This window comes from Quercus robur, chromosome 2 (assembly GCF_932294415.1).
Source record: "Quercus robur chromosome 2, dhQueRobu3.1, whole genome shotgun sequence".
NCBI lineage: Eukaryota > Viridiplantae > Streptophyta > Magnoliopsida > Fagales > Fagaceae > Quercus > Quercus robur.
Window position 1 is genome coordinate 72,683,869 of NC_065535.1, and position 27,896 is coordinate 72,711,764.

Here is a 27,896-nt window from a genome sequence, read left to right on the forward strand (position 1 = left end):
TAGATCTCTTTAACTTAACTAGCTAGCATCCTTAAATTATTGTGTCACATTTTATGGGGCAACGCCTAATAATAAGTAATATTAATGTTTTATGGGTGCTTCCATGTAAGGTTCAAAGATTTAATACTTGAAAGCAATATAGCCAAATCAGTGGGACTATGCAGGAACATAATAAAACCCGGATTGTATGGACTCACGAGCTTGATCTTAATTCGTGGGGTATGGGAGAAGTTGGAATTTGTGTTATATAATTGGGCTTATGTGAGTCAGCTTATCATTTATATACTGTGATAACGACTTCTCCTTTTGCATCATTTGCAGAACCTTACTTGTAGGTAAGTGATCCACATGGCTATATATAATGCATCACTGTCTCTCTTACTACATTTAATATGCTCGGTTGTTTCTAGGACCATGGGTGTTTCTGAGACAGTTTTTTTTTTTGGTAGTGAGTAGGGTCGGTGTGACCACACGCGCAAAACCCTTTTTTTCCATATATATATATATATATATATATATATCAGTATATTTCTTAAAAAAGAAAGTTAAAATTGAGCTACTTGTAAATGTTTATATAGCACAATTCAATCTAGTAACATTCAATGTCAGATTCGGTACATGTTTGCATAACTTATATCTACCTAATTCAAAGTAACATTCTTTTGTTTTTTGATTTATAAACAATGATAACAAAACGAAATTGATAACTCAAGCCTGAAGGGTAAACAAACTAATGGGATCCAACTAGAAACTCAGATATACCAAATTTGATTCCAATACATAAAAAGCAAAACAAGAAGATAATACCCACACGGAGAATGTGTAGGGCAAGGGCATTAACTAGTAGTGGGGAGAGGTCACCCTTTCGACAAAGCGATGTGACGAAGGCTGGCTGATTGGAATCTTAACACTTGTTTCGCTCCACATTCAGCTTGACAACGGCATCCCTCATAAAATTTTGTCTCATATTCTGTCTCTCTTATCTTACTTAGCCTTTCATTTTGTTTGCACAAATAAAGCTATTACACGCATGCACCCTGTTATACACACTTTTTTTTTTAAGTTAAAATCGTGAGTTGAATATACAATTTCAATTTCAAACCCACGATTTAGTTTTTTATTATTTATTTTTTAAGTGTGTGATAGTATGGATTTGGTTCAAATTACACATGATATAATTTTAAGCAATGTTATACCATTTTATAATTTTTTATTGAATTCATATTTTGAAAATCTTACAGTTGAATTATATTGATCTTTGAAACTTCAAATCCAAAATCAAACCAGAACCAAGCCTAACAAAATTAGAGCATCTCCAATAGACTAGTCAACCCCACAGTGATGGAACCCAACCCTCCATTTGTATTCCTTTTAAATGTCTCTCTCCTCATCCCGTCTAGCTACCTTGCGATTAAACCTAGCAACACATAACTCAGCACCATCTAATTGAATCCAACAACACAAATCCTAACCACCATTGAGATTGTTGCGAGAGAGCACAATTAGTGTTGGGATCAAAGCCAATAATAATAGATGACGAAGAGAACAATCCGTCGTCGTTCTCTCTCTGGCTAAAAATTTGATGTATATGGTGTAGATAGAACAAGAAGGAGAATAATATACTTTAACATAATATTACTAAATAACTAAACATTGAAGGAGAAGGAGAAGAATTAATTGGATTCAAATATAAAAACATAAATATTTTTATTATGTTCACTTTTATTATTTTTAAATCTAAAAACTCCTTATCAACTTAGTTACTTGGTCTTGACGGAAGTAGTAATTTCAAATCACTTTTAGCAACCCAATTTGACAGACCCTCAAAATGTCTTTGCAGAAACAGTGCTCTACTTCCTACAACAATCTTAGACAAGAACTTAATTAAGGGATATAATACCTTATAGGTTAAAACCAAGTGCACATCCAAGCTCCACCAAAAAATTCAATATCCACGTCAACATGATATGAAAATATGAGTAGGATTCTATTTTTTCCAAAGGAACCGAAAATGGATTCTATGGGTCCCTGCCCTAGTCTCACTCTAAAAAGAAAGATGGTAACATTTGCTTATTGTCATGATTACCTTGTACACCTAGCATGAGTTATTGTCTTGATTCTTTTGGTGCACTTTGGATAGTGTCAAAGAAGGTAACATGGCTGAGTTGATTTCCATGCTGCACTTTGGACAGTGTTGAATAATCTTAGGCTTCCCATGTGACACGTTTTTATCAAGAGTTGAAGCTAATCCTGGCAAGTCTCTTGGTTTGGGAACCTAATGCGATTTGTTTTGGCTAATATATAGTATCATTAAGAAATCTAGTGGTTCAAGTTCAATGAAGGGCGTGATATAATTTTCCTCGTTAAAAGAGGGTATCTGATGCTAATATGATTTGTTTTTTCTGTAGGCACAAACTTGTAGGATTTACTCATAAGGCGGAATAGCAACCAAAAAAAAAAAGTAAGCTAGTGTGGGTTTTGATTTGGTCAATTAGTGCGTTTTTTATCATCGAATAAGATATTGGAGTTCGAATCATGCTTATACAAAAAATCAATTGACATCTTAGTCTAATAATAAAGAACAATCATTATAGAATCAACGTTATATGTTAAAATTCTATCCTATCTATAATAAAAATAAAAAATAAAAAACAAAAGCGAACAGTCTTCAAGGAAAGGACAAAAAAAGAAAAGAAAAGAAAAAGTGAACCACATTTTTTATGCAAATCTTTTGGATTGATTCGAAGATCTCCCCTCCTTATACAAAAAATCAATTGACATCTTAGTCTAATAATAAAGAACAATCATTATAGAACCAACGTTATATGTTAAAATTCTATCCTATCTATAATAAAAATAAAAAATAAAAAACAAAAGCGAACAGTCTTCAAGGAAAGGAAAAAAAAGAAAAGAAAAGAAAAAGTGAACCACATTTTTGATGCAAATCTTTTGGATTGATTCGAAGATCTCCCCTCCTGGTCCAACTAAAAAAAGGTAGTCTAAAAGTATTTCATCACCTTTATACCAAATAATAATTAGTAATATATATATAGTTTGGGTTTGAAACATATTATATAAAAACAATAAATTTTTTTAATAATAGAAATATAAAACAATAGTAGTTAGGATCACATGGTGGATTTAATATGGTGAATCCATCTTTATATTATCCTCTGAAGTCTGAATTCGTAAGCTAATTCTAGGCGTACCCTTTTGTCTGTTCGAATTTTCTGTCTGTTCTCGATGTCCCAAGTAAGCATAACCTACTTACGCCTTAATCAGCTCAAAGGTCAAAAAGTTCATTGCCATTTTTTAATAAAAGTTCATTGCCATTTAGCAGCATGCGTTTGAATTTTATAATCTCGAACGCTAAAGAAACATATTTGAAGGAGAACTAGCTTAATGGCTTAGTAATAATTAAGAGGGTTGATTAAGTAGTGAAAATAGATAGCCACTATACCCCAATTATTTTCGACAACATCTTATGTTATTTTATCACTATTCCTCCTACAAATGTTAAGGTCTCAAGTTGGTTCAAGTATTACACGTGAAGCAGCAAAAAAATAGACCAACATACATCTTAGCGAAATATGTTAAATAGATAATTTTGATAAGTTTGTAACTTGAATAAAGGAGAATCTATTGCTGTTTGAGTCGGCTATAACTTAAGATGTATTAAATTTATTTTCTTCTTAATGAAGTTACAATCTTACCACTAAAAACAAAAGGAAAAAAAAAAAGAAAAAAAAATTTAGTTACTATTTGAGTGATTTAAATTTTGTTTATAAATTTTGCTTGTATATACCTTAGTACATTACTAGTTGGTAGCCAATGCAATGCACTAAGAAGTTTAACATAATTTTTTTTCTTTCTAAATTTGAAATTTGATAATTATGATATTTTTTCTATAATTATGATGGTTATTAATAAATATTTATTATGATTTTTTTTAGGACAAAATTTAGATACAAAATTGAGGGAAATTATTGTGTACTCCCGGAATACCATAAATGCGTACTCCTTCTACTCACATGAATGGTGAGTCCCACTAATTAAATTCATGGTGGGAGTGTGGGACCCACTATTCATGTGAGAGAAGGGAGTACGCATTTATGGTATTCTGGGAGTATCTAATAATTTTCCCAAAATTGGTTGTAATTACAACCTTACTTAATAAAATAAACATTATTACATATTTTGAAAATCTAACCGTTGAATTATATGTTCTTTACGCTTTTAATACATATTTCAAATTTTGTGTAAATTGGATATTATTTACTATATGATTTATAAGTTTATATTTTATGCATAATTTTAAACTACACAAACTTGCAATTTAAAAAATTTATTGATGACATAGCTATTGATTTTTAATTTTTTAGAAATTTTGCAAAAATTGAAGTATATAAGAAGAAGATGAAATCCAATGGTGGATTTGTTAAAATTCACTTATAATAAAAAGATATTGAGTAAGGTTGTAGTCTAAGGCTACAACTAATTTTGTAGCTAAACTTTGTCATTGTTTTTATATATGGAACTATACAATCTATTATTAGGTATTTATTATAATTTTTTATGTATATAGACAATATAGACAATTATAATAAATACCTAATAATAGATTATATAGTTCTATATATAAAAACAATTATAATCAATATTTATTAATAACCATCATAATTATAGAAAAAAATCATAATCACCGAATTTCAAATGGCTACTTTATACTCGCAACACAATTTGACCAATTTTGGATGTGCTATATTCAGATCTGTTAGGAGATAGTTTAATCAAGTGATCTCACAAGAAGTTGTTGTTATTGATCTACTCCCATTGTTATTTTGTTAGAGGGAAGCTCTTTACCCCTCAATACTTCTCCCAACCGTAACCCCTTGTGTGGTAAGGTTCAATCCAAAAAGTTAATGGACAACATCTTTCATTAACTTAATTGATAATATATATTACAATGAAATCTATATTTATAATGAAATATAAATATATAATCCATTATAAATTAATTGCATATTTTAAATTTGAATTACAAATCAATATTTTTGATTAATTCATACTCGTAAGTTAATTACATGTTATCCACTTGTAGTAAGATTGATTTATATTGTTTACCTATAGTTTGAAAAGTGTCACTTTATACTTCTGAAATTGTTTCAACATATGCAATTGTTATCCACCTCAACACTTTCACCATTAAAAACATTTTTAAAAAATAATCAAGAAATCAACATCTAAAAAGAATATTTATATATATTTTTTTAAAAATTTTGAAAGCATGGCTCAACAAGATTAGCTTCCTTCCTATCGTACTTCCCACTTTATAATTCTACTTAACTTGTATATACAAAGTTGTTTGAGTTTCTTTATCTACGATTAGAAATCAAGAACCAAGAAAAGAGTTTCAGAGTAAATAGATGCATTGCTATTCGAGGAAGTTCAACCTTCTTAAACTTGAAATTTGGAATTTTGGATAATTTTCGTGGACTTTATTCAAAGTATTTTTGTAAATTTACATAGGCTTTTGCAAAGTTCAAAAGCACAAAAGTTTTTTTTTTTTTTGGAAAGACACAAAAAGTTGTCTTTTTGTTTTTGCTAAAAAAAAAAAAAAAAAACCTATGAAAATAGGTACTGATTTAACTAATAATGAAAGTCAAAATAAGCACATAACAAAATGTCATAATATTTTTACAGAACTTTTGTTTTAAGATGTGACGGATAAGGATCATAATTGGTCAAACCCAACTACTTAAACATAACTTTGAGCAAGGTGACGAGAACAAGAACTTGGCCATAACTTGCTTGTCAGTTGTAGTTGCCATAAAAGAAGACTGCGCCATATATTCAAACGCTCTAACAAAGAGCCGATAAAAGTAAAAAAGGAAAAATAACCAACGCGAAATTATCAGATAAGAACTTTAACTTGTACTAAAAACAGAAAAAGCACTGATCAAAAAAAAAAAAAAAAAAAAAAAAAAAAAAAAAAAAAAGAAAAAGCATATAATGTCTCTAATGATTACACCAAAAAGTAACAAACCATGATCATAACTAACAACAAATCCACCACAATCGCAACACCAAATCTTTTACCAGCGAGGAAAAGATTTAAAAAAAAAAAAAAAAAAATCCACACAAAAATCGCAACAGCATCCTTTACAATCTTAATTCCCCCAAAACTCCAACAACAACATGTAGTGCACTCTCCGACAACCACCAAGTGACCGATTGATCTCCTAACCCACCCATCATTCGGGAGAATAGGGTGCTTTGGAGTCGGTCCTAGATTTCACAATGGTGAGATAAATTTTTTCTTGCTTTGCTCATAGATTAGTTTTCTTTTATGTCTTAAATCTTAAAAGGGTTTTTTCTAACAGGAAAAAGTGAGGTGGGTTATGGCTGCATTACGAAGTTAATCTTCAATGGATGAAATAATTACGCTTCAAAACACAAATATGCCAAGTGAAATCGGCCTAAACCACAGGTAAGTTAACATATAATTATCTATAATGTTAAACTAGATAAAGCAAGCCTACTATGCTTTCAATCCATTACACATTATCCTAGTTGTGGACAAGTTTGTCAAGATATAAATTTTTACGATTTCAAGACAATAAATTTATATCTAGATCATATGCAAACATTGATTGTCAGGGCTTGTTTTGCTCGAGTAATGCTATAAACATGACAAAATTTATAGCATTTTTTTTTTTTTACGACAATTGAGTTATAATAATTTTCATTGATTTTCTCACTGATATAACTTTATCATCTAATATTAACAATCATGCTATTTCAACTGTTGTCAAATATTTTATAAAAAAAATTTGTGACTCCTTCCACCACCATAAGGTAGGCGGTGGATTCCTAGTCATCAAAAAAATATAAGAAAAGGCCGCAACTGTATCAGATCATTAAACTTGTCTAAATGGGAAGTTGTGCAAAAAGTGAAGCTCTAGTTGATCTTGACTCAGATTAACAAACAATCATTTCATAAGTTTAAAAAAAAAAAAAAAAATGAATACAGTTTGCTATCTTAAATTCTTTAATTAAATTCAATTTCTTTAAGAAAGATTTTTTTTTTTGCTACTATTTTCGAGAAAGATAATATGGCGCTGCATTATTTAATTGACTAATATGTTAAATTTTTTTTTTTTTGATTGAGAAATACAGAGTATAGAAGTATAGTATAGTATAGTATAGTATCTAAAAAATTGTACCTACCTATATTTTGTCCTTTCTGTTAAAAAAAAAAAAAAAAACCCTTGTATACACCGCACTTGATTGGTAGCTAGGTAATTTGTTTATAAGTGAAGTCATTAACTCGATATATGAACCGTGTGATTCACGTTTAGTTGTCTATGTCATTGATAAAAAGCCTTGTAAAAGTTTGTCATCTCATTAGGAAAAGTTGCTTTCATGGAGTAGTAAGTTAAAGTCAGTCACTGCATGGCCAGTCATTGTTAGGTGATATAAAAGAACTTCAATTAGTGCATGCTTGTTTTATACATGTACAGATACACTCACCATTCTTTATATATATAAAGTAAAAAAAAAGAAAAAAAAAAAAGGTTTCAAACATTTCTCTATCATTGAACGCCAAGTGGAGAAAGCTAACAAAACCTCTCCAAAATATTCCATCTAGAAACTGAGCCACCACAAACTCATCATGTAGTTCACAGAGACACACTAAAACTATAAAAAAAAAAAAAGAGAAAAGAAAAGAAAAGAAAACCCCATATTTTATATTTTTAGCTCTTATTCCAACCATCCTTTCCTTGTTTCCTTGTTTCAATATCTTTCTCTATGTTCGTTTATGGTGTTTCGTGTATGTTCTTGATTTGTCTACGTTGGTGGGTCGTTTTTCCTTTTTTCTTTTCTTACTTTGGTGTTTTTTGTGGTTTGGGGGGGAATAAATATGTTGGTGGGTCTTGAACTACTTTTTTGCACTCTCACTAAAAACAAATCAATGTCATCTAAACAATAAAGCTTATTGTTTTGTTTTATCTCTGGCTTGTTTGAACTGGGGGAGGGTGTTAATCCATTTGGGTCATCCTTTATTTTCCTTTAACTTGTTCAGAAAATGTACTTTCTGTGACTCTAAGACAGGCTAGCATGGATCTTGAAGGTGTAATCCGTAGTCATCCAACCAAGGTAAGACATGTGGCACTGTGTGGAAGTGTCAGTGAGTTTTGTCTTCCTCAGAAATCTCAGACTTTCTGATGATTTTCTTGTTTTGTTTTGTTATTTTTTGTTTTTTGTTTCAGAAAGATTCATGGAAGACAGTGTTAACATTGGCTTTTCAGAGCTTAGGTGTTGTCTATGGAGATTTAAGCACTTCTCCTTTATATGTGTACAGAAGTACTTTTGCTGAGGATATTCACCTTTCAGAAACTAATGAGGAAATATATGGTGTTTTGTCTTTTGTGTTCTGGACAATTACACTTGTGCCACTATTCAAGTATGTGTTTATCGTGCTCAGAGCTAATGATAATGGTGAAGGTGGGACTTTTGCTTTGTACTCATTGCTATGCCGGCATGCCCGAGTTAGCTCATTGCCCAATTGCCAGCTTGCCGATGAGGAGCTGTCTGAGTACACCAAAGATGGGATTGAGTCCAATAAGAGGAATATTGGGTGGAGATTGAAGTTGACATTGGAGAAGTACAGAGTGTTGCAAAGGTTACTGCTTGTTCTGGCTTTGATTGGGACTTGTATGGTTATTGGGGATGGGGTGCTTACACCAACAATTTCTGGTATTAATTGGAAGGTTATGACATTTCGATCTTGGTTTTGAGTTCTAAGCTTGGGATGCCACTAATCGAAAATTCTTTTGGTTTTTTTTTCATTGTGTAGTTTTTTCTGCTGTGTCAGGGATGCAGTTTCCCTTTCCAAAAGAGCAGCACAGATGTAAGTATTTCCTTATATAGTGGCTGGTGTGTTATGTTTAATTTCATTAATCCATAGTCATTAGTCTACAATCTATTATGTTGTTTGAGGAAGATAAATTTCTTCTATCTGGTAGATCTTCTAGTTGAGTTGCAAATAATACTTCTAGTAATAATCACTTTTGCTCTTTAGAAGTATAGATATGGAATTCTACAGATTTGATGATAGCTTAGACGAATTCTTTTTTTTTTTTTTTTTTTTTTGCTGAATAGCTTAGACAGAATTCTAGACTTCTAGTAATAAGTAGTGGCCACTGAGTGATACCAAGTTCTTATGGGTTCTCTTTTTGGGAGAATTTATTTATTTTTAGCATCTATATCACATCTAATCATATATTTTGTGAAGAAGAAGACTAAAGAAGCAAATCGAAGTTAGGTATCAATCTTGATTCTACTGTTATATATTCATTGCTTAAATGATATATGAAATATCAAAAACCTTTTCTTTCTCCTTTTTTCTATTGTACAGATGTGAAGTTAGTGGCCAGGTTAGGAGCATGCATTATTGTGGGTCCCTAGGAATATAATTAAAACAAATTACTTGCTTAAATCAAAGTCAAATCACTATCAAATCAATTAAAAAAATCAGATTAATGATGTGGAAGGTCAAGTCAATGACGCCTTATTTATGTTAAAGATACTAATTGCGGCTAAAAAGAGGAGCAAAAACTGATAAATTAGAAGATTATGATATAAAGTTTACCTTTTATAAAGTTAAGCTGTCAATGCTAGGCCAAAAAAAAGTAACTGAGTTTGGATAAGTCTCCAAATAATATAAGATTATATAGAATAGTGTAGGCTTCAGCTGATCTATTATATTATTTAACTGGAATTATGACTTATATTAGACTAGTCAAATTAAGTTAGAGCTATGACTAAATTCCCCCATGAGGCATACATAATCACGACCATGGTGTCAACCAAGCCTTGACCTACTTGTTGCTGTCGCATTTTAGTGGATGACATACCAAAATGCAATCATCATCATCATCATTCTTTTATCAACTTCAGCCTCTATGGTCTAATCATCTCCTTCAGTCACTATGTATGATATCTGAAGATATCTATTGCATTTCCACTTTCTAAATTTCCACCTGTTCTTCCATTGTCCCTTCTTTTGTCTATCATAGATTCAGTCAGTTTATTTGTCCTACTAGTGGGCTAATATCTACAGCCTCTTTTGTTGGTCATGCTGTCTCTAATTGCTGGCCTTTGCAACTAGTGACCAATGTGTTCCCCACCATCTATCGTGGTATCACAGAGTTACCTAATTGATTGGACTTTGAGAGGCCATTTAATGAGATTAAACAACTGAAGATGGAGTCTAACAGAGCAATTAGGTATATGTTTGTTCAGTTCCTCAAAAAAAAAAAAAAAAGGTATATGTTTGTTGACATATTCTAGAATCACTAGGGTTGAGAACATTCTTTTTTTGTTCCTTTCTATTCATAGGTGGTACTACTTCTTTACTCACATTTCAAAAAGTATTTAGCAACAAAAAAAACTACTGCAAAACAAGGGGTTTGATTTGAGTGAAACTAGAATTGGAAATGGCACAATTTTATAGAATTATGTCTATACTCATAATGAATACAAAAGTATATATATCCATCGTGTTGGTTTTAGATTCATAGTCAATCTCTGCATTGATGGTTGACAGTGACTTCACCTACTATATGCAATCAAGATTTGTACGTAGATTAGTTTTTTCAAGCAGTAATAAGAAATTTGTGTGGAAGAGCTGAATAAGGGTCTAAGTGTTTCAATTCTTAGATGGCTAATAAATTAATAATTATCATTTAGGAAGGATTTCCCATATGGGATATATCTACAATTGTGGCAAGTGCTTTCAGAATCATCCAATGGCAACAGGGAAAGTAATATATTTAAGAAGATAATCTTTGCACACATGCTTTAGGGAAAACCGAGAGAAGGCAGATCTATCTGTATTCCCTGTTTCTATAAATGCACTTATTTCAGAGTGTGGAGAGACCCTTAAGTCTCCATTGAGCATAGTTATGAGACCAGTTGTAACTTTGTAGTCCATATGTCCATATTAAAATTTCTTCTTTATTTGTTATACCAGTATAATGATCTTGATAAAGCAAGTAAGACGTCTCTCTCAACTGCTAGCCTCAAGAAGTAACCTAGTTTAGCTTTGAAATGAGTTTGATCATTTAGTTGATTATTAACAATGTCACTGGAAAAATTATAAATCAGAGATGACAGTACACCAGTAAAACTTTTATCAACTAAAGAACTACTTCTTGGCAAAATGAAGTTCCATTTGTTTCTTCAGAAGCCACATAATCTTATTTTCTTTGCAAAGTCATAAGGTTGATTGGGGATATGGTTGATGCTAGCAGAATATGATTATTATATACCTGAGCATTAGATATTCCCTCAAAGTTCAATGATATTCTGCAGATTTTGAAGTCCCAGTTGCTTGTATCATACTGGTCTTCTTGTTTGCTCTCCAGCATTATGGGACCCATCGGGTAGGGTTCCTTTTTGCACCTATCGTGATTACATGGCTTTTATGCATCAGTGCTATTGGTGTTTATAACATCTTCCGTTGGAATCCATATGTTTATCAAGCACTCTCTCCATACTACATGTACAAGTTTTTGAAGAAGACACAAAGCAAAGGTTGGATGTCCTTGGGTGGAATACTCTTGTGTATAACAGGTACAATAATACTTTTTTATGAACTGTGTTGTCTAGCCATATAACAACAGGAATTTTTTTCCCCTTTAGTTCTAATTTGTCAACATTTCAGGCTCAGAAGCTATGTTTGCTGATCTTGGACACTTTTCACAGTTGTCAATCAAGGTACATTGATCTGATTCTTTGTTTGCTGGACGACAAGTATCTTAAATTTGCAAATGATATTTTCGTACATATTTCTTACTGAAGTCATACGCATAGCAACCAGAGATTTGAATCTGAAAATAATACTAGGTCCATCTATCATGAGATGCTATGGCTCATTATTTACCTGAATGCACTGGTCTCCTTTATAAGGAGAACTAGGGTTCAAATCCCCTCTCCCCTATTTGTTTGAACAATTGCATTATAGAAAAGAAAAATGAATTGAGGACATTGAAGTGGAAGATAGGTAAATGAAGTTTTTGATAGTCATGTGTTTCTAATATTGCAAATGAAAATTAGAAGCATGATTAATATCCATAAGTAGGTTTACTTTAAAACAGAGTTTCAATTTGACTAGACCAGCTTCCTCTAGTATATTTTTATGCATGAAAAAACAAGACTTGTGTCAGTGTGTGTCCATGTTTTTTAACTAATTGACTAATTTATGTTCATATTATTATTCGTGGTAAATTATTACACAAACAATATCTATCAAAAACCACCACAATTCAAGCTACTTGTTTAACAAAAAGAGACTTTCCTGCAGATTGCTTTTACCTGTATTGTTTACCCTTCCTTAATCCTAGCATACATGGGACAAGCTGCTTATATTTCTAAGAATCATCATGATTATGGAAAAGCGCACCCAATTGGATTCTATGTCTCTGTACCTGGTACGTGCATTTTAGTGATCTTTAAAGTAATGAAATTTAACTTTTAGATTGGGGCTTTACAAATTTGAAGTGTTGATCATACTGTTCCAGATAAAATAAGATGGCCAGTTCTGGTAATAGCCATACTTGCAGCAGTGGTGGGAAGCCAAGCCATCATCACTGGAACTTTCTCCATAATCAAACAGTGTTCTGCTTTGGGTTGCTTTCCAAGGGTCAAACTTGTCCACACATCATCTAAGAAGCATGGACAAATATATAATCCAGAGATCAATTGGACATTAATGCTGTTATGCTTGGCTGTTACCATTGGTTTCAGGGACACTAAGCGCATGGGAAATGCAGCAGGTAGTTCTGTCCACATCAAAGTTTTTTTAGTTCTTTTTTAGCTTATAACACTCAAAAATGAGTTGTAATTATGATCTTGATGCTTTATAAGCTCTAATCACCATCATTCTTATAGCAACATCTTCTTCTTATGATCAGGTTTGGCAATTATAACTGGCATGCTTGTTACCACCTGTCTAATGTCTCTTGTTATAGTCCTATGCTGGAATAGGAGTATCTTCCTGGCCATTAGCTTTATATTCTTCTTCGGCTCCATTGAAGCACTCTACTTCTCAGCATCGCTCATCAAGTTCCGTGAAGGAGCTTGGGTGCCCATTGCCCTCTCATTTATCTTCCTAATTGTTATGTATGTTTGGCATTATGGCACACTCAAGAAATATGAGTTTGATGTTCAAAACAAGGTATCCATTAACTGGCTACTCGGTCTTGGTCCTGGTCTTGGAATTGTGCGGGTTAAGGGGATTGGTCTAATTCATACTGAGCTTGTTTCTGGGATCCCAGCTATTTTCTCTCACTTTGTCACCAATCTCCCAGCTTTCCACCAGGTTGTAGTCTTTCTCTGCATCAAATCTGTCCCAGTGCCACATGTTAGGCCTGATGAAAGGTTCTTGGTGGGAAGGGTTGGCCCAAAGGAGTACCGGCTCTATAGATGCATAGCACGCTATGGATATCGTGATATTCAAAAGGATGACAATGAGTTTGAAAAGGATCTTGTTTGTAGTATTGCTGAATTTATCCGGTCAGAAAGACCGGCTGCACGTGTTGTGGGAACGGAAGATACGGAGAATGGTGAAAAGTTGACAGTTGTTGGGACTTCATCATCAAATTTAGAAGGTATTAGATTGTGTGAAGATGATGGAAGCATTTCAGAAATGGTAGATGCTTCTGAGTTGAGGGAGATTAAGCCCCTGGAAATGCCTAGGAAGAGAGTGAGGTTTGTTGTGCCAGAAAGCCCACAGATTGATTTGGATGCAAGACAGGAATTAAGGGAACTGATGGAAGCAAGAGAGGCAGGATTGGCATTCATAATGGGGCACTCATATGTAAGAGCAAAGAAAGGATCTAGTTTGATGAAGAAAATTGTGATTAATTTTGGTTATGATTTCTTGAGGAGAAACTTTAGGGAGCCAACTTTTTCTTTGAGCATTCCTTATGCATCCACACTAGAGGTAGGGATGATCTACTATGTTTAATTGTGATTATCCAGTATAGCTTTGTATTTTGTGTTTTTCTGTTCTGCATTTGGGTCATTGTAAATGGTAGATCAAAGTGCTTGTTTTCTATTGCCCTCCCCCTCCAAATGCAAGGGCAAAGTGCTTATGAATCTAAGGTTTGACTTACATATGGCAAACCATGTATGGAAGACCGGCACAACCATTTTGCAGTTTGAGTTTCAACAATCTATGTGTAACCTGATATCGAACCCGGCTTATACCAAAATGAAACCTTTTGGTTTCTTGACTTAAAAATAAACAACAATCATTATAAAACTAACAGAGTTAATAATTATATTGAAATTAATAATAATAATAATAATAACAATTAAATTTTAAACTGGAATTTAATTAGAGTCTAATTTTGCGTCATGTGTCTCATCTAATTTAAATTTTAAAATTTTATGTCAAGTGAGTTAATTTAGTGTAAAAATTTAATTTCAATTAGAGTTTAATTTTGTGCTATGTGTCCCATCTAATCTAAATTTTTAAATTTTTGTGCCAAATTAATCAATTAATTTAGTATAGAAAACGAGAGGTCCAATATAATAAACCATAAAAAATATAATCATATAACTAAAAAAAAAAATTCAAATTTATATGTCATCTATATATATATATATATATAAATATGTAAAGTTTAGAGAAAATCAAATTAGAATTTGAAATTATAATCTAATTTTGCGTCATGAGTCTAAATTTATGTAAGGATTACACCATAATTATCCACTTAAGCTTGTGCCATGTGTCTATTTAGGTTTTTTTAATCTTTGTGTTAAGTGAGTTAATGAGTGCAAAATACTAAGAATATAATATTAATGAATTATAAATTTAAAAAAAAAATAATCACATATACTCAATAAAAATCACATGTTTCTCAAAAAATAAATAAAATAAAAATCATCACATAACAAAAATCATCACATGTTCTATCTTATTAAAAATTAGAAAAAAAATGATCATAAGTATTATTAAATTTATGTAAGAATTTTAATATGTGAATAATTACGTTTACTTTAAAAAACAATAATTTGACTAATTATCTATATTTTATGATAAAAATTGTGTTTAATTTTAAATGTATCTATATGTATGCATGAATGCATGTGTTACATGCTTTAAAAAAAAATTAATTTGACTAATTATTTATATTTTTATAATAAAAATTTTGTTTAATTTTAAATGCATTCATGCATTTGTATGGAGTTATATGTTATGTTAGTAATAATAAAAGCCAATATAGCGCAGGTTACTTTCATTTTAATTCCTAAAAGGATAAGTTAGTTGCTACCATTTTATCCATCAAACTGAAAAGGACAATAATTTGTGTTTGCTTTCAATTGAAAATGACACCTCTTTGGTGATGACAAATGTCTCATCTAATCACCCTCATCCTTGTAGATTGTTTTTTTTTGGGTTCAACTCACCCCATCATATTTCTCCCAAAAAAAAAAAAATCACCCCATCAGGAATATATATATATATATATATATTTCTTATATTTTTATATATTATATATTGTTTGTAATTCTTTTAATTCATATTCTATTATCATCCTAAAAATATTTGCTTTCTTTCCTAGGTCTCTCACGACTATTTTTCACATTTCTTTTTTTATCTCATCCTTATTAATATTGATGAAATATTATTAAGGATAGCAAAATGCCTCTATCCCGAACAAATTTTTTCCATTTCAAAGAAGAGAGAAGGTACCGGGACGGGACACAATTATGTGACCCCATGCAATCACATTGGTAAATACGCTAGTTTGTGTTTTGTCTCGCACCTAACAATGCCTTCTTTTCCGCCGTCTTTGACATAAATCAAATATCATCTCCGTCACCAGCCGAAAACGGCTTCCATTTTCCTGCAAACGACGGCCTTTTTGTTTTTTTTCCCTTATTTGTCTGAACTAAACGACAGTATTATTTTGCCGTTTGCAACTACTTTCTTGCCAACTTGCCATTGGACCCAACCAAGTGGGCCCTAGTTGAATTCGGGCTACAGATTCAGCCCAAGTTAATAGAATCTATTCAAAGTCTGTGGGCCCAACGGTATGCGATTGGTTTACATGATCCAAGTTCACAGCTGCTTTACAAATAGAGCAACAGTTTATGCACAAATATTTACATGAAAGTTACTGATGTACTTACTGAATTATCATGTCACATTTTTCATAAAATTGCATCTTTTGAAACTTTGAAACTTTTCCTTTTAAAAAAAAAAAAAAAGAACTTTGAAACTTGAAATCCAAGACTCCAACACCTAAACTTGTGTAATTGAAAATCCCAAAACTTGGAATTCCAAACGCCAAATCCTAAAATACAATATGGTAAGCCTCAAGTTTATTGATAATATAAATAGTCTGTTTTTAAAAAAAATCCATAGATTTGTGAAAGGTAACTATATATGGAAAGAAAAGTTAATCAAGTAGATTATGAATAAGTTTGAGCTTGTTCAATAAGAAAATAATCTAAACTTGAACATATAATCTTATTTTTTATTTATTTATTTTTTGAGAAAATGGTAAGAAAATAATCTTATTTAGTAATGAGTTTGAGCTCAGTTTGTTTTCAAAATAAAACTAAATAAATAAGCTTGAACTTTTAATACACGTTAGAAGATGAACTTTTTGAAGATAACCCCAAGATGTTAGTTAAATGTTTTGAACTCATAACCTATGAATCTGATGGCACCTTAAAAACTATTTGTTTGGCCCTTTTATGTGGATATTGGTAGACACATTTGATTTCCAAACTGCAAAGCATATAAAATAATAATGGAATCACATATTATATTATATTATCACATTAATTTGTAACTAACTGATAATAAAGTTGTAATTGACTAAGAGTTAAGTTACAATTGACCAAGCGTTAAAGACTTCGACTTGTGTGTTAGATGATGTGAGCTCGAATAGGTTTGCAACCACTTATTTTCTTATTTTCTTTTTTTAAAGAACATTTAGAATTTAGAAATTAGAAAGTTTATGAAGTGGCACTATCTATCACCTCTAACTTGGTCATCGAGAAACTTCCGAGGACACAATGTCCAAAGAAGAAATTTTAAGTGCGAGGATTTTCAGCCACCATCCATGCAGCAAAGGCCAAAGAATGCCTGCTCAAGTTTATCTCTTCCCATTTGAAAGATGATATTATTGGGCACTTGGCACTAGACTTTGGCAAAATTAGATTTGTACCCTATTATTAATCCGAACCCAAAGAAAAAAAAGGGTACGAGTATAAATATTTTAGATCCAACAAAAACAAGTCGACTTGAACTTAATATGCTGAAAATGTCGGGTTGGGTTGACTTGTAGGTCACATGAGTTGACCTTTTTTAAAAAAAAAATACAAAATTTTCAATCTTTTTGTGTGCGCGCATATGCATGTGTGTTTCTTTTGGCTTTCTAATTCTATGTAAACGTATATCAGTATATGTATACATGTTTCACATTTTCACTCTTTATTTCCTTTCTTTGTAAACGGATATGTATATGTATACATGTTTTACCATATTCTTTATTTCCTTTCTTTTCTATTTTATTTTTCTTGTCATAGAGACTCGTAGACTTTTTCTTAATGATGTTGACGCTTGAAGGTTTCATGTTAACGAACTTTGAATTGTTAAACTTAAGACTTCATGTATTAATATAAAATTTTATTTTTGAGTGCTTTTTTTATTTGTCCTCTTATTTGTATTGAAAAGAAGACAATATATATATATATATATATATATTATCAAGTTTTTGAAATTATTTTTGTATGTAAAAAAATACTAGTCATACCAGATTGACCCAACCCAAAAAAGATCAGGTAAGCATCATATATTTGACAACCTGTTTATGATGACCTGTTTTTTATCTGAATCTAATTGACTCAACTCGTTAGCAACTCTAGTTGGCACGACCCTTATTAATGGTTTAAGTCCTTTGCATATAGAGAAGCTCTGGCACAACTTCAGTAAACTTCATCTAAGAAATCTTGGGATAGTAATAAGGAAAAGGACCTATATATATATATATATATATGGGATAATTACACTTTACCCACCTATGGTTTGTCTCTAATTTGACTTGTCTACCCGTGGTTTCAATTTTGACACTTTACCCACCCGAGATTCAATCCGTTATTGCTCCGTAACCCACCTCCCTGTTTACCGTTACTCTAACATGTTTTCTTTCAAAATCAAAACACAAAACAGATCAAACACGTTTGCCTTAATATTATCTTTTGGTTTAAATCTTGGTGAAGTTTTGAATAGTTGGATTTTCCCGGAAACAGGAAAGCATTTTCAAGTGGTTCCAGAGTTACTGCAGAAAGTATGGAATAATTGGGAGCTACGACTGCTGGTCCTTCTCAGTCTCACCTTGCAACTGTCTCTCTTTCACTTTGGCAGACAAAGAAGATATAATGTTAAAATAAGGATCCATATCTTTTTGTGGTTTTGCTACCTCATGCTTGATTTAGTGGCAACAATTGCACTAGGTGTCATTTCTAGTAAAAACCGTAATTTTGGCAATAATAATCCTAAATTACATAATGAGCTCACAGCATTCTGGGCACCATTTATGTTGTTACACCTTGGCGGCCAGGACACAATCACAGCTTTCGCGATACAAGACAATCAATTGTGGTTAAGGCACTTTCTTGCACTAGTTGTTCAATCATGTGTGACATTCTACACCTTTAACACATCTTTGAAGGGCAACTGGCTTTCGTTTCTTACTATTCCCATGATTCTTGTTGGGTTCATCAAGTATATAGAAAGGACATGGGTCATGTGATCAGCGAATAAACCTCCAGTAGACGCTGATGAGATACCTCCATTACTCCGCAAACCGCCAAGACAGAGGCTGAGACCGAGACGGATGCGAGAACGAAGGAAATCATATGAATCCACAACCAAAACCACATAAAAATGTTCTTAAGAAATCAAAAACCCTAACTTTTTGATCTGTTTTGTGTTTTGATTTTGAAAGAAAACGTGTTAAAGTAACGACAGACAGGGAGGTGGGTTACGGAGTAGTAACGGATTGAAACTCAGGTGGGTAAAGTGTCAAAATTGAAATCACGGGTAGGCAAGTCAAATTAGAGGCAAATCACAGGTGGGTAAAGTGTAATTATCCCTATATATATATATATATATATATTGACAAATTTTGAAATGATATGTTATGGTTAATATTAAATAAAATAGTATTAATAATGAATCTATGTAAAAGTAATATTATTGGCGAAAACCACATTTTTGTTCCTACATTTTCACGCGATTTCCACTTTAGTCATTATCTTTTATTTTCATCACTTTTACTCCCTATCCTGAAAAACGCATTTCGTTTTTGTCCCTGCCATTATATTAGAGATGGAAAATGCACACGTGGCAAACGACAGAATTAATTAATATTAAAAATATTTTATTTTAAAATAAAATAAAATTTTAGTTATCATTTAATTATTTAAATAATAATTGTTCTTCATGTTCTTCCCCCAAGAACATCGTTGCCCAGAAAATAAGAAATTCAAGATTTTCTTCTCTTTTCTTGCATTTTTTTAGCATCCAAACAAGCAAAAACATATACAAAACCATGATCAAACTCAGATATTCTAACACAATCAACTAACAAAACCCAAAACACTTAATCAAAAAAAAAAAAAAATAATAATAATAAAACAAACAAAACCCAAAACACGGTCAGATCAAAAACAAAATACCAAAACTCAAAGCCAATCCTCATCAATAAAATACACCAAAACACAATCATGAGCTAGTCAGATCAAACCACAGCGACCATCTGGGTTTAGAGAGAGGGAAGATCATATCTCGGTCAAGGTGGGTTCCAGCCATGGATCTTCAACCATGGGGTTTCGGCCATGGGTCTTTAGCCATGGATTTAGAGAAGATGAACATAAAATTTAAAATCCATAAAATTTGAATTCAAACCCAGATTGGCTGAAACATAAAACTCAAAACCATATTTCAAATCCCCACACCACCAAAGCATCAAACACAAAAATCAAACCCATATTTTTGGCCCCCAAATACTAAATCCAAATCCAGATTTTCAGCCCCCAAACACAAAACTTAAAACCCAAATTTTCTTATTTTCAGAGAAACCAAACAAAAACCTCAAATCCAAACCTTGGAGCCAAAACCAAACCACTTGCAACCTCATATTTGAAGCTATCAAATCCAAACAGAATCAACCTCAGATTTGCTGCTTTCTTCTTTCTCGTGTTTGCCTGGGGTGTGGATTTGAGAGGATAAGGGAGAGAGGAAAAGAGAGACAGAGAGGATGGGATTGTGTGGGTTTTAATGAAAAGGAGAGGATGAAAGACTGAAAAGGAAAAAGTTGTTCTTGTATATAAATTTTTTTTTTTTTTGAGAAACATCTAGGTTGGTATTTTTATTGTTCTTGTTCTAGATGCACTTAGATCTTGATTCATGTGGTTTTTGGTTTTTAATTATGTTTTTATTTTTTTTTATTTAGTTAAAATTGATAAGTTAGTTTTTTAAATTTAGATGCCGATGTGGCATTTTTTAATGCCTAATAACATTTTTTATTATTATTCAATAGTCACGTCAGCTTTTAGTGTGCCAATAGTGCACTCCATTTACTATGTGTGCATTTTCCGTCTTTGGTGTAACGGCAGGAACATAAACGAGACACGTTTTTCAAGATAGGGAGTAAAAGCGATGAAAATAAAAGATAGGGACTAAAGTAGGAATCGCGTGAAAATATAGAGATGAAAATATGATTTTCGCCAATATTATTCTATTGTCAATGATTATAAAACAAATCTGAAAACTAACATTACTCCTTGAAGTGGAAAATGAATATTAGTGATTACTAAGTAATGAGTAGTGAGTGGAAAAATGTTGTATTTTTAAATATTGATAATGTTTTATTTTATTTTTTCTCTAAGCACTAAGTGATAACATTGGGTCAAGGACAGAGTATCAGGCCTTGGTGGAAAAATCTCTACAGTTTACATCCCTCTACCTTTATTCTCTCATTTAAAAATGTAAAAGCTTTTTCTTTAATAGTAATCATATAACTTTGATCTGAATAGTCTTTCTCCTTCAAATATTTTCTCTTTTAAGTGACTTAAACCTTAATTATCTTTCAACCTATTATCAATCGATTCGATTGATGCTCTAATTTAAGAGAATAATACTAATATATTTTTCATCGTCAAAATTAAGAGTTAAATTTAGATAGAACTTGCAGTTTATCATTGCATCATTCTGTCTCATTTAACATTCAATTTAAACAATAATAAGATACATTGATACATACTTTCGTACAATTCTTTTAAATTGAGGTGTTAATCAAGCAAAATTAATTTTGAATATTATAAATAAAGTGAAAGATGGGTAAAAAAGTATGATTTTTGTATTTTTTTTTCCTTCACATGTAATGCCTAATTTTTTTTTTTTTTTTTTTTAAATTTCTCTTGTGATAATTCCATAGTTAGGAGATGAAAAATTAACTTCTAAATATTTCTATTAAAAATATTAATTGAAGTACAAAACTTTAGTGACACTTAATATTGAAAGTAAATAATATGAATGGGCACCAGGAGATGCAATGATTGTGTAAACAAATACTGCATCAAATACAACTCGTGAGCTTTTACATAGGAGGCCCCATCATTTGATAGGGCTCAGATTTCAAAAGATTTAAAATAAAATGTCATGATGATAGGATAAAAGGGTATTACTAATTCTCATAGAATCATGATTGTTTGAGCCATCGTGAACAATACACATCAAGATTACACATGTAAAAAAGAAAAGAAAGATTTGTTTCTTTAGACCATCAATGAGAGGGACCAATAAATACAAAGATTCAAAGTACATGAAAAACATTCTTACAAAGAGAGAGAGAGACGTCAAACATTCTTTACATACGGCATAATATGTCACATGAGATCTAAACCAAGAGCACATGATAAGCTGAGGAAAAGAACAAAAAAAAGTACCCCAAATGAAACATAAAAAAAAGCATGAAAAACAAAATGTACAATACATTAATTAACTCCTGAATAACTAAAGAGTAAAGAGTAACAAAAAGGAGATTAAGGAAGCAACTGTTCTTGATGCTTGTAAACAATTTGGCTATAACTTTGCTTTCTTTCTAAGCCACAACCCCAAAGAACCACATTATTGTTTGACCATCTTCTTCAACAGGTCCAAGACAAGAGAACACCTTGGATGTAATATTCAAAAACATAAAAAATTGTATAAATCAATAGTTAAAAGGGTCACCCTTATGTGAAATTACATCCCTATCCATGCTTAAAAATAATTTCCTCAATTTCAACTTCATGCGTTAAGTGGCAAATATGACAGTTAAAAAAAAAAAAAAAAAAAAAAAAACTATGGATATTAATGAATAGTTGGACTCCCCAATTACCAAGAAAGTAATGGATTCCAAGTGCCAAATTCAATTTGCCTAAAATAAAGTTAAAACAAAACCCAACTTGATTATTACAAATACTAACATTTTTTTAAGACAAAACAAGGGAATATGATTCCCTCTTAAAGACTGTTCCTCCGACCCTTCAGTCTCACTCTATTCTGCCTTTACTTTCTTCACTTTGAACAAAGCTGCCGTCTAGACCTTCCAACTTCCATGATCAATTGCACACTAAGCCCTTTGTGTCTCTTTCACTTTCTTTCTCTCTCAAAAGCCTTTGGTACTACTAATTAAAATATAAAAAAAGAGTTGTCATTGGCACAAAACACTCTCTGTGGGGTCTTTACTACTTAAGTGGGTTCCCAAAATGCAATGCTTACACCTTCTAATTTGAGGCATTTTGTTTCATTGTTCTACATTGAACAAGAGCAACAATGAAGAGTAATTGGGTTCTTTTGGCTCTCATTTTTGTGGTTCTTTTTGGTGGGTTTTCTTCAGTTTCAGCCACGCCACCTGCAAGTGAGTAATTTGCATTTTTTTTTTCTTTAAATTTACTTTTTCACATTGTCTGCTTCAAATTCTATCAAAGTTTCAAACTTTCATTACATTGTTGAAACATTTTCAGAAATTGTAAGTGGGGTTGTCTCCAATGTGGTCTCTGCGCTTGTTAAGTGGCTGTGGTCACTGAAATCCACCACCACCACAAAGACAGGTACAGATCTTTCACTGAGCTTACATTTTCTGTTTTGGGGTTTGTTTACATTGGGGTCTAGAGATTGTTCCTTGCATTGTTAAGGTTCATATGAGTAACATGGGATTATTGAAGTGAGGGGACTTGTGGGGTTTGATTTTTCAGCTGATACTTCTAGCCGTTCTATGATGAAATTTGAGGGTGGATATACGGTGGAGACAGTATTTGATGGAAGTAAGCTTGGAATTGAACCATACTCACTTGAGGTGTCTCCAACTGGGGAGCTTCTTGTATTGGATTCTGAAAACAGTAATATTTACAGGATCTCAACACCATTGTCTCGTTGTAAGTTACTTTTTGGCTTTTTTGCTCTTGCAGTTTTTGGAATTTTGTTTTGATTATATTGTTTGTGATTTGTGCTTTGAGTTCTCTCAAATTTTGATTTATAAGTGTCAGTGTGTGCGCGTGTGTTATGGTCTTGATTTTGCTTGTACTAAAGTGTTTCTGAACACCCACTTCAAGTCTCGTGTGAAAAAGATTGCTGTTTGGTTAGGCCCTGTGCAAGTACTTAGCTTCAGACTTGGGACATCTTTTTCTGATTCCTTTCCTTGTTTAGCTTCAAACTTGATATGCTTTTGTATAGATGAAGCCTCCACTGTTGAAAGTACGATATACCTTTTAGTTTTAGTTTCTGCTGGGCCAACTTGATCTTTTTGGAGATATGCTGCTATCTTTCATTTTGAGACCAGCATTCTCTAAAGAACACTTATGCTTCTTTTTTACTTGTCTAATTGTCCTTTATCTTTTTTAACCAAATTTTAAGGCATTTGTTTACTTTTACTCATGATGGATACCAAATTGCACTTTTGCTTTTGAAGTGTTTTCATTAGATGTTGGGGATATCAATCTGATGCAAACCAAATAATTTATGTTGTCTTAGATTTTTTAAATTTAGATTTGTAAAAAAGCTGCACTAATCTTTATCCATTTCTCTTTCCAATAAAATGATCTTAAATAACTACTTTAGTTTTCTAAAATCTGATCAAGTTTCTTCTGTGTCATCTGGGAACTTGATATATTCTTTTGATTGAACTCATTATTCTTCTGCATGCATAAAATGAATGAATGAATGACTTGCAGATAGCCGGCCCAAGCTGGTTGCTGGTTCACCTGAAGGGTATTCTGGGCATGTAGATGGGAAGCTAAGAGAGGCAAGAATGAACCACCCAAAAGGGCTTACAATAGATGACAGAGGAAACATTTACATTGCAGACACATTGAATATGGCTATCAGGAAGATAAGTGATTCAGGTAAATGTACATGTTCAGGGGATTTCCATGGTTAAAGAATGAAATTGCTTTTATAATGATCATATTAAAGTTATACACAATGGTAGGACGAAATTTTTCCTTCAAATATCACTTTTTTATCATATAGTTTTTGGTTTGACTGATCACTAACTAGTGGCCCTCCTCTCAACCCTATGAAATTATTCAGTGTGCTTGGTGTATTAAGCCCTCCTCCCACATAAGGGTAGGCCTCACTTGTGGGTCCCACTTCTGGGACCCATCTTTATATGAGAGGGAGGTATAGTACACGGGTTTGTGGAATAATTTCTCCCCCCACTAACCAATTGCATGAAACTTGGCATATAAGGCACTTATCATATTCAAATTGACCTAATTAATATGATTTAGTATTATATTTTTGCAGGGGTTACAACTATTGCAGGTGGAAAATGGGGTCGAGGAGGAGGTCATGTAGATGGTCCAAGTGAAGATGCAAAGTTTTCAAACGATTTTGATCTGGTTTATATTGGAAGTAGCTGCTCTCTTTTGGTTATAGACAGAGGAAACCAGGCAATTCGAGAAATCCAACTTAATGATGACGATTGTTCTTACGACTATGATGGTAGTTTCCACCTAGGTATAAGGGAAAAATCAACACTTCCCTGTGTCATTTTTATTTTAAGATCATAAAGGTGTATAAGATGTGTTTTGACATTGCAGGGATAGCAGTGCTTGTTGCAGCTGCATTTTTTGGCTACATGCTAGCATTGCTGCAGCAAAGGGTGCGAGCAATGTTTTCTTCCAGAGATGTAAGTTATCCTAGGATATGTGTTTTCAATCTCTAGTTTTTAAATGTGTTGGTGATTGGAGAGATGTCACATAGGTATCCGTGTCACAAGTCTGAATTTCAAAAGATGTTCCAAATTATAACTTGCCAATCATGCTCTATGCTACTCCTTAAAGAATTTAAAAAAAAAAAAAAAAAACAAAAACAAAAGGTCATACCTAGTGCACAAACTCCCACTTTTGTGTAGTCTAAGAGAGGTCATGATAGGTAGTCTTACCTCTAATTTATTAGAGAAGTTGATTCCTGGACCAGAACCTGCGACCTGTCATAGAAATCTAATTTACAATTTTACTACTAACTGTCATAGAATGGTTGTGAGAATTCATAATTTTCATTTTGGTTTCATGTCTTCTTGACCATCTGATAGAGCATGAGTCTTACACATATTCTACTCACAAATAAACCTGTATTCAACAATTATTTTTGCATCTTGGATGTTTCAAATAAAATACTTTTTTCTTTGTCATATTCTGAAGTGTTCTGAACATATTACAATGTTAACATGTGCGTCTGTTTTTTAATGTGTTAATTCCCCTGCCAAAAAAAGAAACTATTTAAAAATTTCCTCAAGTTAATTTTATACGTAGTCTAGATCCTAAGACCAAAATATCCTGGTGGCACCATATTTTAAATTGTTCACTATGATGCAAACAATCTGGATTTCTACTTCAGTGATTCTCTTTATAAAATGACCCTGACAAGTTTCATATTCTTTTATTGCAGGATCCAAGAACTACTATTAAGAAAGTTGCAGTTGCACCAGTGGCTCCATATCAGAGGCCTCCGAAATCAGTCAGGCCCCCCTTGATTCCAAATGAAGATGAACCTGAGAGACAAGAAGAGGGATTCTTTGGTTCACTTGGGAAGCTTGTCCTTAACACCGGTTCAACTGTAGCTGAAATATTTGGGGGACTATTTTCAGGCTCTAGAAGAAAGTCTGTCCACTATCATCAGCAGTACCAACAACTGAACAAACATCCAAATTCATGGCCCATGCAAGAGAGCTTTGTGATCCCAGATGAGGATGAACCACCACCAATAGAAACCAGAAACGCTACACCCAAAAGGACCTACCCTTTCATGACCAAAGATATGGAGAAGAGCCACCGTATCAAGCAAAGTCAGCCTTACTATAACGGATGGGATGGTGATTATCGCCAAGTTCAACAGCAGCAGCAGCATATTCAGCAACAGCAGCAACAACAACAACAGCATCATCACAGGCACTTCTCATCCAGCCCTCAAACTTACTATGAGAAGAGCTGTGAAACAAATGAAATAGTATTTGGAGCAGTTCAAGAACAGGATGGACGTCGTGAAGCAGTGGTAATAAAGGCTGTTGACTATGGAGATCCTAGCTATAATCAGTACAATATTCGGCCTCGATTGAATTACATGGGTTATTCTCAAGCCTATTGATCATCTACAGCTACATTTTATTAGAGGGCAACAAAAGAAGCTTGTAAACTTTTAGTATGTGAGATATGAAGACGGGATGGTTAAAAGTGGATGTGAAAGGCAGGCATGACTGTTTCAGGTTTATCGTTTTTATTTTCTCACAGGTAATGTCTTCCAAAATTTCCTTAGTAAAAGTACATATATGTAATATATACATCTGTTGGATGTGTATTTTATTTTAACTAGAAATTAAGAAGACCAAATCAGAGCTAGTCTTTTAGCTTCTTTGAAATATCTTGTTCTAATCACAATTCCACGTTAAGAATTCAGCAATACAGCAAACTCATGCATGATGCATGGGTTAAAAGGGCATGTCACTGAGTGATGAAGTTTCCATCTCCTACCTACCTTAGGCATTGCTAGTCAAAGTTGTAAATTCATTTCCTTATGACCTCAATTCAACCTCTTGTAGGTGATCTAATAAGGTTCAAGCCACCTCTTCTTGTCACTGAGTGATTGTCCTAGTGAAAAGGAAAATGGTTGTTCCAGTCCAGGTCATGTATTTTCTTTAGAAAATTGTTGGCCTTGTAATTCTCTGCTTTCCAATTTGGGAAAAAGAGTAGCTGGCTAATTTTGAATATGGATAGGAAGCCATACTTGAAACGACGACAGGTTCAAATGAAAATTAAAAGAAAAAATACAATGCTTCTACAACTTGCTAAGGTGGAAGGTGGTAAGTTGTCGTTGAAAGATTAGTTATCACCACTATTATTATACGCCAACCATAATAGGTTATTTTAGTTGGGAAAAAAATTATGAAAATCTTGTGTCACTTGATTTATTGAAAGAGAGTGTTCCCAAATTCTGTAATTTGTATCGAATTGAATTATGGGCACAAAATAATTCCCCTGCATTTGAAAAAATCCTGAATGGGAAGACCATGCATAGAATTAGTGACTTCAGTAGACTATAGTATTAGGGATGGCAAAAACATCCCACCCCACTTGACTTGCTCCATCCCATGCAGACCTTTCACGCCTCAAAGAGGGTCACAAGGCTAAAATAGACAAAAAATTTTAGACGGACTGATGTGAATGCTCTTAGTAGACTATAGTATTAGGAATGGCAAAAACATCCCACCCCACTTGACTAGTTGACTTACTTTACCACATGTGGATTTTTCCTCTCTCAA

General features: G+C 32.7%; 2 protein-coding genes across 2 annotated transcripts; both read left to right on the plus strand.

The window, feature by feature from the left end:
- The first annotated feature begins 7,669 nt into the window (after positions 1-7,669).
- Positions 7,670-14,226, plus strand: LOC126714918 (potassium transporter 8-like). The gene is made up of 8 exons (XM_050415330.1): positions 7,670-8,160; positions 8,274-8,760; positions 8,861-8,914; positions 11,380-11,640; positions 11,732-11,784; positions 12,371-12,497; positions 12,588-12,842; positions 12,981-14,226. The coding sequence occupies exons 1-8, from the start codon at positions 8,122-8,124 to the stop codon at positions 14,033-14,035; spliced, it is 2,331 nt and encodes a 776-aa protein (XP_050271287.1). The 5' UTR covers positions 7,670-8,121; the 3' UTR covers positions 14,036-14,226.
- Positions 14,227-22,583: 8,357 nt separating this feature from the next.
- On the plus strand, positions 22,584-26,996 carry LOC126714919 (uncharacterized). Its single transcript, XM_050415331.1, has 7 exons — positions 22,584-22,997; positions 23,104-23,190; positions 23,335-23,514; positions 24,310-24,480; positions 24,884-25,096; positions 25,180-25,268; positions 26,030-26,996. Exons 1-7 carry the CDS (start codon positions 22,913-22,915, stop codon positions 26,723-26,725), a joined length of 1,521 nt encoding a protein of 506 aa, XP_050271288.1. The 5' UTR covers positions 22,584-22,912; the 3' UTR covers positions 26,726-26,996.
- The last annotated feature ends 900 nt before the right edge of the window (positions 26,997-27,896 follow it).

Excerpts from the sequence above, each read along its gene's own strand:
- LOC126714918 (XM_050415330.1), top strand. The coding sequence starts at position 8,122 with ATGGATCTTGAAGGTGTAATCCGTAGTCATCCAACCAAG. Across the intron at positions 8,161-8,273 it reads TCCGTAGTCATCCAACCAAG|AAAGATTCATGGAAGACAGT; the intron begins GTAAGACATGTG and ends TTTTTGTTTCAG. Across the intron at positions 8,761-8,860 it reads GCTTACACCAACAATTTCTG|TTTTTTCTGCTGTGTCAGGG; the intron begins GTATTAATTGGA and ends TTCATTGTGTAG.
- LOC126714919 (XM_050415331.1), top strand. The coding sequence starts at position 22,913 with ATGAAGAGTAATTGGGTTCTTTTGGCTCTCATTTTTGTGGTTCTTTTT. Across the intron at positions 22,998-23,103 it reads TTCAGCCACGCCACCTGCAA|AAATTGTAAGTGGGGTTGTC; the intron begins GTGAGTAATTTG and ends AAACATTTTCAG. Across the intron at positions 23,191-23,334 it reads CACCACCACCACAAAGACAG|CTGATACTTCTAGCCGTTCT; the intron begins GTACAGATCTTT and ends TTGATTTTTCAG.